The following is a 12,639-nucleotide window of genomic DNA, read 5'->3' as shown; positions in this document are numbered from 1 at the left end:
CTGGATGAAAGGTTGCTAGGGTCGGATCCGATCCAAAAGCACATTCAGGATTTGCAGAGGCTGAGAATTGAGGAGCAACAAGGAATTTACCGAAGGAAAAGCGACGACAATCTCTCCGGAGGATTTAACAGCGGCGAAGCTTACAAGGTATCTGAGAAGATCCCTCAGGTTGCCGTTCACGGCGGCGGCGGCGTTCCCTACTGGACAGACAAGCAGGTTTCCGCCGGAGCTTTCCCGGCGAGCACCGTCAATAACGAACAGCCAGTTTACATGATTCCGGCTGCGGCTAGTCCATACCACCCACAGATGGTGAGACCAGTGACCGGGGCACCAACTCAGGGCTACTACACAGTTCAGAGGATGCCGTCCGAGGTATACCGAGACCACCAGCAGATGTACAACATGATTCCGCAAGGGGCCATGCCTTCCGCTTCAGCCCCAAATTTGCCGCCGCAGAAGGTGACTGGATACCCGGAGGGTTTCGGTATGATGAGACCGGCTACTACTGCCGGTGGTGGGATTGTAGTAACAGAAGCTGGGTACGCACAGATGGCGTACGAGGGCGGTGCGGGGAGGCAGGTGATCTACTCTGCACCAGGGGGTGTAATGGGTGCGCCAGCTCCAGTTCAAGCAGCTCAATATCAAGCCATGGCAGCCGCTGTGACTGCCGATATGAGGCCGACTGGAGCATTGAATGCGGAAGCAGGGGCTAAAGTTGTTGCGAGGGCTACACAAGCTTCTGTGTGATTACGGGTAATTAATTATGCTGTTAAGTTTTATCATATCCTATGAAATTTCGGTTACTGTGCAAAATAAATCGAGTGTTCCATATGGAACACTGCGTCTTTTTTGCAAATTACCTGTGTTTTTGTACATTGAAGCGAAAATTGAATAAGTTCATCGTTGATATGCCTACTTCCATCACATGTTAGGACTTGGGATTTTTGCAATCATACACATATTTTTAATTCCTTGCTCGTTTACTTGAATTTTAGAGAATGGGTTTTGTTTTTCTTTTTTTATAATAAATTTAGTTGAATTTTGACTAATTTGGAGGAGTAATGAAAAAATATGTTTAGGAGAATAGTACACACAATCATGTTCTAGCAGACTCTAGTATTGATTGCTGCAGGATGTCACTGTCTTATCTTATAGCACCTAACTTCAATTATTTCATCAAAACACACCCAAAAATATAATACTCCAATACAAGATTGACGGGGGCTTGTCCTTGGTTGATTGATTACAAAAAAGTCAGTAAAAAGAACCAAAACGACAAAAGGAGGTAAATTAATTTCAAACAGGACTTAAGTTCATTGGAGTGGAATATCTGCAACTAGAAAACTCAGCAGTTGGATAGTTTGGATTGCCAAAACTTTGCAAAGGTTAAAAAAAATAATGGCGTACATGGGAATAGTTAGGGCAAAATTATTTTAAATAGTTAAAAAAATAAAACCAAAATACCGTACAAAGAAAAAAAATCAAAGTTGATTTTTTTTTTCTTAAATGGGTTCTTTTTCCTTTCTGGAATGCAAGCATGAAAATACCAAACGATGTTGGTGATTGAGTGAGCTTATAAATTATTTTGAATATTTTATAAGAAATGTAAAAATATAATAAGATATTGTAGAGTATTAAGTATTTTTTCATAATACGAGTTTATAAACTCTTTTGAGAAAAATGAGGAGATCATAATTTTATATTTTAAAATCTATTCATATTAATTATCAAATTGAATTAATACCGATTCAGTATTTTTGGACTTAATTCATGTAAAATTCAATGTATGTATATCTATGAAAGTGAAAAGAAGAAGAAGAAGAAAGCGGCTGGAATTTCCACAGGCAAGCGTGGAAATGAATGGTCCCACCATTGATTTAGCAAAATCTTTTGGTTGGAGTGGTCTCCATTTTTGTAATTATTGGTTTCTTCTTTCCGCAGGGGCCAGTGGAATTTTCGGCTGTTTCGGTTGCTGTTTTGTTGATGATAATAAATAAATAATAGAAGAGACAGAAATTGAAGCTTTGTGGTAGGACTGGGGGCCTTATCCATAATATAAACATTTGAATGAAGATTCACCCTAATTAAAATACTCTTATCTATCTTGTTAGGTTCTTGATTTTTTATTTTGTCATTGATTGGAGGCTTAACAACAAAAATTGGAAATTTTCTGCACAAAAATGCATGAGATATTATAATATATTATCCTAGAATGTGGCAATTAGTTTTATCTCAACTTTGGAAAATTTCACAATACAATATTTTTAATTGAAAGCTATATTTATTATATCTGACATATGTTATATATTTATACAAGTATTGGATGAATTTTTATGTAAAGGATTCAAAGTGTTACACTAGTTACACATACAAAATTAAATGTGTTTTATTGAAATACTTACGGGACTAAAATTAATGACTATATAGTTACAGGATTAAACGTATTAAAAGTATCAAACTTATAGAATTAAATGTGTTTTTTAAAAAGATAAAAGACCAAAACTGCAACAACCCTATGATTATATAATGAGAAGTGAAATTTTGCCAATCTCGAAATAATGGTTATGTTTGCTTCTAGAATTTATCCCATCTCATGCTATCTTATTGAATTAAATGTGTATTTTGATCTTGAAGATATGTTTTTGATCCGAAAAAATTATTTCCAACACACTTTACTAATTTTTAAGAAAAACATATCACATCATTGTAATTATATTCTCCTTCTTTGACAAACACATTTTACACAGGAATAAATACATGTTGCATCCTTAAAGTTATCAATTACTTTATAATTGAAGTTATCAATTACTTTATTTTAGATTTGATTATATGAATATGTTGATTTAGCAAAAGTTTACAAATTCAATAATTTCAAATTAACAAATAAAAGTACAATTTTTTTGCGTATTAAAATTTTACTCAATATCGATATTTATAATCACGAGTATTTTAGAGTATAGGCTATGCTCATACCCAAAAAAATATTTTAATGGGTATGTGATCAAGTTTGGATCTAATATAAAAATATTAGATACGGGTCTGGCCGTTTGGGTAATAACTATCAAAATGGGTCTGAATCTAAGTATTGTTCACCTATTAATAGGCCTAACATATTTTTCTATAATATTATATGCAATGTATCAACACATATTTACATTTACTTTTTAACATAATTTATTTACTTTGTAATATATATTTGCATATATTTAGCTCATAAATAAATATATTTTATGTTCCATAATTTATAAAAAAAATATAAATTATAAATGTTATTTTCAAAATAAAATGTGAATAAAATTTTAAATCACTAAAAACATATTTTACAAATCAGAAGAACGAAGTATAAGAGTAAGTGAGAAGGGAATTTTTATCTTATCAATACCAAATTATTTTGTGAGAGGTGTTTTTATAACTTTTCATACTTTAGAAGTGTAAATGAGACAAAATACATAATTTAAGGCACAAAGTATATTTAACCTTTAATTTTATTTCACATACAATAATATAGTTAAATAAAAGTTTTCATCTCAATAAACTTAGTCTATAAAGTGCTGTAAATATTAAAAGTCATAATTTTATAATTAATTAGTTAGATGTAAATTGCTGAAAATTTTAAAAAATAATCTAATCTTTAGTTAAAAAAAATATTTAACGAGACGTATTAAGTAATTAAATGAAAAACAATTACCACAAAATTAAAATCATAATTTTGATTGAATTTAATTCCAAAGAAAAAGTGGTTATCGAAAACAGAGCCAAACGACCAAAAAAAAAAAAAATCATTTACATTTGAAACGCAAATTCGAGCTGCTCAATCGTGGGGCCAAACATAATTGTTGAATCTATGAAAAGTTATTTAGTATGATAGGCCCGAGCCCATAATTGTAGAAAATATAGCAACACTTTGATCTACCAATTGAAAAATGGACTTCTAAATTATTTCTATATATCATCTCACGATAAATATTGGAACTCTGATGAACAGGCATATTACATTTTAAAATTTCAGACATCCAGGCTTATATCTGTCATCAACAGAAACATGTTAGAACTACTATCACTGTCTAAGTGATCTATACAACCAAATCAATCAAGTTTTCGGAAATAACTTAGGAAGCAAGAATTGATGTGAACTTGAAGTTAGCAAGAAAAAGTGGAAATCCAACAAATACCACACAAATTTGCCCAAAGAAACAAGGCTAGATGAAGTTTCTTGGACGACAAATAGATGTTTTGATTGGGTAGACGTACCGGGGGCCTAAATACGAAGGTATCCTCCCCTCTCTGTTCTTTCTCCATCCACCCCAGCTCGCCTAACGAATGATTTCCGGTTGAGCGACCAACTTCTTCTCAATACCCGCCTTCTTCTCCAAGCCGTTATGCGACTATACAAAAATGGGAAAAGGAAGCAGAGGAGAATAACGACTAGCATTGCTGCACAGAGAAACATTACATTCCGAAATCCGTCCTTCAACCTGGGGTCTCGTTGTTCGGTCCATGGAACTCCTCCGACATTCATCCCAAACACTGTCGACGTGATACCAAGAAATACTTAAAGTTTTGAACTCGTAGATGAAAACAAACAGGTTTGAAGTGATTTTGAGAAACTGACCTCCAGTGACTATTGACAGAGGCAGAAATATGATGGAGAGGAAAGAGAGATAGTATAGTTTTCGATTTATTTGCTCGGATTGCCAGCTATCTAGGCCAGCCTGTATTGCTGTGACACGATTAGCTATAAATCCAACGTTCTCCTTTAGCCTCCTTATCCGGCCGATTAACTCTTCTAAGGCGTTAATGTCTTCGGTTGGGAACCAGTCTTTTGATGAACACTTTTCCTTAACTCTAGGGAATACTTGCTCACCGTGAGCAATCACCTGTAGTTCCGTAAAATGGTACACAAGTTAGATCAGAACGAAGCGTAAATATAGATTGAATAATCAATGTAAGAGTCGTTGAATGGGTATCGAGCAATTTTGTGGGAGAGAAGATCTAGGTATCAAAACTATCTTGTCCGTATCTTGAGAAACAGAAACCCTTGATGACAATATAAGAACCCGTAATGTCATTAAGAAGCTGTAGCTGGTCCTCCTCATTTTGCTTAGGTAAAGAATAAGATGTTTGAGCTCGGGTCGAATTTCTTATGACGTTTAAGATTTGAGGTAGATTTATACCAATTTGAACTTTGAAATTCACATGGAAGACAGGTTGGCCTATTCTTAGAAAATGAGAGTGCTGCAGAAGCATATCTGTGCGAAATTCAGATCGTGGCTCAGAAAAATTAATAACCTGCAATAGGCGCTGCAGGTCAAGATGCATTTTTGGGAATTTTCTGTCATCTAACATCTGTTTCTTTAACGCAAAACCACCTGCAACCAGATAAGTGATTATGCACCATAATGCAGAAAACAAATGTTCGAACGCGAAGCAATTAAATCAGTCCCAAATCACAGATCAGAAAACAATTTTTTCCACTCAAATTATAGGCTTCTTGCTTTATCTAATCACTTTAAGCACTTAGTTTTAAGAAAATGATCAAACATCTATAAGCTAGAAACGAATCTTACAGGAACTAGTAGCTTCTAAGCAGGATGCACAACATGTAAAAAGAGTCGCTTTCTTTCTCAAATTATGAATTTGTAAGTTGGAATCATTCAAAATCAAGAATTCCAGGCAGCGAGAATGACCATTCAAATGTGCGCAATCTAGTGAAAATCTACAATTTTCATAGCTGGGAAAGATGAAACAAGCAATGATTTGCAGACTTCATAGAATACCTCAAAATGACAATATGCCAAGAGTGGAAGTAATGATGGATCAGTTCACCCTATTGCAACCAGAAGAACATACCTCTATCCAGCTCAAACTCGACCGCATCCAGCTCAATCTCTAGCTTGGTCAGAACATCTTGAAGGTGATCCACATGTGTATCAATTATGTGAACAACAAGATTTGAAACGGATCTAGGCACAGGATTATCAGCTTCCTCTGAATGATTCATTGTCAAGAGAAAATCCAGAACATGTTCCCTAATCACAATGCCACCCTTATCCTTCCTCTCACTACTCCCATAACTAGGACTCTCCACAACTGGAATCTCCGACAGTAGAGACTCATTCGCGGGTGAGAAGCCCAATCTCGGGACACGGCCTAACGACACAGTGATAACTGAATTCTCAGTAATCCTAGCTGCAATTCTAAATGTAAATTTGCTAGAAGCAGGGCCAGGTGAATTAACTCTGAATACAAGAGCACCGTCTACGTGCCCACAAAAGGGACCATTGCTAATGAGCGATAAGATATCCTGGAGCTTCAGCGGCGGGCAGAGAACATCAATGAGGTACTGTGCAGACTGTGACAGCCTCTGATTCCCCTTTGGAAGCTCCACAATTCCTTATTATAGTAATTACCATCTCCATCAAATATATAGGCCTTTTTCCTCACAGCACCAGGATATCTTGATTGGTGAAAATGGTTCTCCCTAAAATTTCTTGGTGCTAATGGTTCTCTCTCCAAATCCTCCCCTTCCCCTTCTACATGATTAACCTCCATTAATTTCCTAAACTACAAATTCATCAACCAATCCAACTATTCACAACAACAACATAGAAAATCACAACAACTGTTCTATTCAACCTCAAAAACCCATTTCAACTTTCAATTAATCTCACTAACAACAATCAAGAAAAGCAAAGGCTTCACCTTTTTACAGGAATCCCTTGGAAATTCAGAAGGCAGAAAACAGCCCAGAGCGAAGAAGCAAAACCCACCTGAAAAACACGAATAAGGAGCAGGAAAATACCAATTTCGATTCTCAAAATGTCTTCACTCCCTTCCAAATACAAACAGCTGAAGAAAAATCAAGAACTGCCCTGTTCTTGTTTACTTGCAAAAAATAGTTCAAAAACACGAAGAAGATCAACGCGGAGAGATCGAGGGGAGGTCAGCCAAACCATTCATTAACTAATTATGATAGAAAAATACTTTTTTCTTGTTTTTGTTTCTTTTTTTTTGGGTTTGATCAGTGGGTAGAAATATATATTCAACATGTTGAAGATAGTGGGTTTCCATGAAGCTTCTGCTTCGCCTCGAAGGCCCTTCTAGTGGATTATAATAATCTGTATTTTAAAGTAAAAATTTGAAATGAGATTACACGAGATTTTGACGGAATTCATGTTGCGATAAGATGTTTAGGCTGAGTTCCACGACAAGTATGAATATTTATCTCATTTATTCGAATAATGTTAAGATTAAAATTTTATGAATAAGTATACAGTTATAAATTTGAATTTCATTGAATATGTAGATATTTATTTCACGATTTTTGAATGATTTTAGTTTATTATTATTTTTAATTATATTTATATATAAATTAATTTAATATATTAATCATATTAAAGTATTACTTTAATAAACAAAAATACCATATCGTTGTGGTAAATGAGTTGACATTTTGTATTGGGTGAGCGAAATAATCATAAAAAATTTGTACTTTCCGTCAAACAATAATTCTCATAGGAGTGTTGAAATTTTACAGTAGCCCTAAAAGTTGGGGATTTTGACAAATGAGGTTTTAATTTAATAATTAAGACTCAAACTTCAAAATAAGTACGACATTGTGAAATAGAATCTCACTAAATATATGGATATTTGTTTTATTTTTGTAGGAGTTTATTACAATTTATTGTTTTCTGTAATTTAATTGTTATTAGAGGTTATATTGGCATTGTTGTTTAACTCAGTTAGAAAGTGTTTAAAGGTCAAACTTATTTTGGAAAAAATTCAAAATGCTTAGGTAAGTTGGTAAATTCAAAATTCGAAATCGTGTCCATCAATCATTCGTTAGTTGTGTTATTACATTTGAATTATAATATATCTACTAATTTGACAGGCTAAAAAAAAGCCTAATTCAACAAGTCTAACATCATATACCAGAGCGACCACGTCATACAAGTGGCTGATACGTTAAGCGTCATAGCGAAACATCTCCAGATAATTTCAAAAGCCCAGGTTGGAATTGACTTTTTAGTCAGCAAGCAACTGCATCTCTATATATTCAAACAGATTAAGAAATAATTGATCGAACGGTCATATCTTCATTTCAATAAGTCTAAATCTTTTTTTGGGTACAAAGCTAACATACGCAACTATCTAACAACATCGGATTTGCCCCAGCTAACCCTCAAAGCTTGTTCTGCAAACACTTACACACTTATAAATTGACAATGACGCAACCATTATGGTAAAGCTCACACACTTAAACTCTCATTTTTCCTAGTTTTCAAAGCTATTTTCACACATACTTTTGGCATTTTACACGATTTTCTTCACTTTCTCACATTTTTTTTATTATAGTTTTTTATTTATTTTTTCAGTAACAACGTTATTGATTAAGCAACAAAGTGCTAACATTTATTTTGTAGGATTAGTTATCCGATAATCTTTAGATTCTCGTAAAATTTTTTTTACCATTGTCTGCTATTAAAATCCAGTACGCATTATATATATATATTTAAATCTTTAAACATATTTTTACCTTTGTTATTGGAAAATATTGTTTACATTTATTATGTAGAAAATTAATGCCATAGGAGCGTAGAATAACCATCACCTGGAGCACTAAAAACTCCACTTGGGCTTTATTAATCATTCTAATATAAAACTAAAAGACTTTTTACACCCACAAAAGTCGATTAATTTTGAATCATCGCATAAATTTTTTGTGAAGTCAAAATATTTTTGAATAGATAAAATAACTAATTAATTGGACTTGTCAATTTTTATATTAATTGATAAATTAATTTTCTTTTCTTTTGTTCTTTTTTTTTAATCTAATGTATTAATTTTTATATTTTACTATTATTTATAATATATTTTAAAATATAAAATTTTATTCATTATATACACGTAGAAATAGCGTGTCAGATTGACTAATATATAAAAAAAAGCTTTCTACACTCACAACTGGTGTTTAATGACACCTTGCGCCAAATTTTAAACATGAAAATTATACTTCTAATTATATAATTTAAAAAAAAATTGTAAATATATTTTTCTATACTAAACTATACTAATATAATAAAGAAAGTCCCTTTACATTCATAAATGGCAGCAAACGACATAGTCGCACTAATTTTAGAGAAGACAAATATAACCCTAATTAGATCCTTTTAAAAATTAATTGCATTTACTCTTTTTTTTTTAACAAAATTAACTCCATATCATTTTAACACCACTATGTCAATTCTTTAATTGTTTCAATAACACTTTTAGTTGGTTTTCTTTTGCTTTTTTAATTTTATTTTAAAAAAAAAAGTGATTTGCTGGTTTATATATATTTTTCTTATTTATAGATATATTTTAAAATATAAAAAAAATATTTATTATACGAATGCAGGGACAACGTGCGACTAATATAAAAAAGAAAGATCATGTGCACTCACTGAATGATGACTAATGACACCGCCATACAATTTTTTAATATGAAATCATACCCTTAATTAGATAATTTTAAAAATTAATTGTAATTATATTTTTGTTTTACAAAAGTGATCTCATGTCTTTTTTAACATCACAACAATAATTCTTTAATTGTGTGGAGAATAAATTAAAATAATTTATTTATTTTTTTATTGTTTTTATATTTGAAAAATGATTTATTTTATTTATAATATATTAAAAATTAAAAAAATATTTGTTATAATCACTCAAGTACAGCTTGGAAGGACCAGTGCAAACAAAAAGACACGTGTGTAATTGGTATTCGTTGTGATGCCAACGGTAACTAAAATTCAAAAAGTGTGTGTATATAAGTTGAAGAATTTTGTGGTAATTTCTATATATCTTTCTTGATGGGGCGGGTAGTTCTACGATCTTGAAGAAGAGGGGTTGATTCTTGTTTACTTCTTCATCTTTTCTGTTTGGGTCCTTCTTCTTTACGACTTTGACGGCAAAGATGCTAGTGATGTTTTCATCGGCTACTTCATTATCGTATTGTCCTTTTCTTTTACTGTTTTGATGGCCTCAATTGGGGTTTTATGATCTTGTTTCGGTGAAATTTTTTTGTGTTCTTGTTGGTTATTATATATGTTGATGCTTCTTGGAGTATGTGTTTTTACGTAGGCGCACTGCAATCTCCTTCTCTGTACTAGATCTTGGAAAGGCAAGAACAATATGGTTTCTTGCATTTTCTTGGAAAGCCTTATTATTGTTTATGTGATGATAGAATTATTACCGCGATCGTAGTTTTGTTCTTTGAAATTTGTATATGCGTTTCAGGGTTTTAATCTGCGTCCTCCTTTATTGCCAATCCTGACAGGATTAGGAAGGAATTTGAAATTCTTGAAGATGTTCACGGTTCGCTGTTCGCACTATGTATCAGGTGGGAAACTACAAAACTGGACATTTTGATTGGAATTCTTGGTTTGATTCATGTTAATCTTCACTTGAAAGTTCTCATCATGAATTCATTATCAATCTGTTATCATTACTCATTGTTTTCAATCGCCACGAACTTATTCCTTGCAATTGTGTATGTCTCTGTCAATTGAGTTCTACCTCTCATTATCATCATTTATTTGATCGTGGCATACAGGCCACCAACAAAACAAATGCATTTTCTGATTTTGCATACATCTTTTCATGTGTGATGGTCTGCTGGTGAAATTAGTATTTCGGTACAATCTGTGATGAATAAGGCTGTTAGATATAAATTGGGTCTATATCTTAACGCCAAGTTGCGTTGTGTTTGCATGTTTTAGGCATCTCCTTCGAAGGTGATAGAAAGTTTTCACTATCCTAACTGATCTTAAGTTGTTCCTGAAGTATTATCCACACTGAAGTCTAACCCCTTTTCAGTAGACTTAACTCGTCTCCAGAATTGCTGGAACCTATTGCTGCCATCAATTCTAGAACTGACCGACGCCTCACCTGCAAAGGTACCTACGTAGTGTAGGTTCAATCGCACACTGAAGACAACATTCACTTATGTGCCTTTCCTGAACCAGAAGTCTTCAAAATTGAAACCGGCTCCGAAAGCTTACTAGGTAGGCCAGTTTTCCTAACTATTTCTTTTCATAGCTAATTTTCCTTGACCATGATAGCATTCATGGTGGCATGCTTGACTTGACTGAATTGCTTGCATGAGTAGACATCCCCTATAGATTGTTCTTGCCAATCCGGAGCAATGTATTTTTATAAGTTAGTGCTTTTGCATTTAAGAGCCCCTGAAAATTTTGAGTCCTTGACTTCTAAGGATTCCAATTTTCACACATCATATACACATGCAGAATGTGAGAAAATAATTGAAGTGAACTCTTTCATGGAAGCCAACGGTTGTCGTGGCAACTGTAGAGCTCATATTCTATCTGTGTAGACTGCCAATTTACCTGTTGAACATGCTGATAGTTTTCTTTCTGTTTGCTTGTAATAGGTGTAATATAGGCATATTCTGATGAGTAACAAGCTTGGTCCAATATTTCACGAAGAAATTGTCTGGTTTTGGACCTCTTCATTACTAGTGATCCACCAGTGATTTTTTACTTGCATTCCGAACCTAATATTAAGATGGGCTTGTCTTGGTGATGCTGCTACAGTTTGATGTTTTGTAGCTTAAGTTCGTACGACACTACCAACTGCAAAGACAATATTAGCCGACAAAATAATTTGGTAAACTGGTTATTTCCCCTGTAGAAATGAGTTTACCAACAACTTGCAACTTTGGTCTTGTCTCTGGTCAAGGAATGCTATTCTTTATCGAACAAGCTTAAGTCAATTCAGTACTGCAAACATCAATTGTCCCAATAGGGTAAACCTTAGACATTTGTGTTTTAGTTTTCAGCATTTATTACATGACTTTACACAGTTGTTTTTGGAACAATTCATGACAGTTTATAGTTTACTGTATGCTTTCATCAAACAGATGGCCCTGATGCAATACACATTCATCTTGTGACTCTGCTGTAAGTGTTGCCATCTGTTGGAACCAGTAGTCCAACTGTGGGACGAGTTGATCAGAACTGGTAAATATGTTTTTTGTGCTTCTGACAACTCTCTAATGCAGTTGAAGCCTGTTACAAAGTCAATTTGATGGTCATTTCACAGTATGAAAGCCTTCTTATTCACTATTATATCGATCAAATAGGGATGAATTGAAATAGTGCTACCTCAACTTTATTGCATTTTCTGGTTTTGTGGCTGGATTAGCTCAAGTCTTATGCTCATTTCTAGTCGCTTTTCCCGATTTTTGAGGTCTTTGATGCTCAATCCAGAAAGTTCTTCTCCCAAAAGCTGCCTGCAATTATCACAGAAGAGGATTGTGGTTTATTCTGTACGTATCCTTTTACTGGTTTGATTTATGAATGTAGGATGAGCTATACTTCTGATTGAACGCATCTTTCGTTGTTTTAAATAGAAGTTTCTGAATCTAAGTATTTTTGTATGGTTAGATGTTTCTTGGCTTTTGAACTAGCTCATGATCAATCATCTCTCCTTTTTCTCTAGTTAGGCCATCCAATAATGAATTGATCTTTCAGTAATGTAGAGAAATTGAATCTAATTCCTCTAGTTAGGCCAACTTGTGGCTTTGCTGCAAATACTGTAGCTGTTGCCTCAAGCACTCTGCTTCCCTTTGCCAATACT

The 12,639-nt window shown here is 33.6% G+C and overlaps 1 protein-coding gene, 1 long non-coding RNA gene and 1 pseudogene across 3 annotated transcripts in view; 2 read left to right on the top strand and 1 right to left on the bottom strand.

Annotated features, from left to right (window-relative positions):
* The window catches only part of LOC105172642, a gene marked incomplete in the record, with an annotated part of 3,178 nt that extends 1,057 nt beyond the window's left edge, over nucleotides 1–2,121 (top strand). Inside the window, 2 exon segments of the mRNA XM_011094162.2 lie at nucleotides 1–753; nucleotides 1,942–2,121. Coding sequence (XP_011092464.1) covers nucleotides 1–747 — 747 coding nt within the window.
* LOC105172641 lies at nucleotides 3,917–7,113 on the bottom strand (annotated as a pseudogene).
* Nucleotides 9,862–12,596, top strand: LOC105172640. Of its 2 annotated transcripts, none has more exons than XR_002287894.1 (3): nucleotides 9,862–10,381; nucleotides 10,861–11,045; nucleotides 11,921–12,596. It is a non-coding gene; the product is annotated as an uncharacterized LOC105172640 (long non-coding RNA). The 2 variants fall into 2 exon arrangements; XR_002287895.1 differs by having other exon boundaries at nucleotides 10,858–11,045.

The sequence above is a fragment of the Sesamum indicum genome, linkage group LG10 (assembly GCF_000512975.1).
Source record: "Sesamum indicum cultivar Zhongzhi No. 13 linkage group LG10, S_indicum_v1.0, whole genome shotgun sequence".
Lineage (NCBI taxonomy): Eukaryota > Viridiplantae > Streptophyta > Magnoliopsida > Lamiales > Pedaliaceae > Sesamum > Sesamum indicum.
Note: the sequence above shows the minus strand (reverse complement) of the source record. Positions and strands in the feature narration are given on the sequence as shown.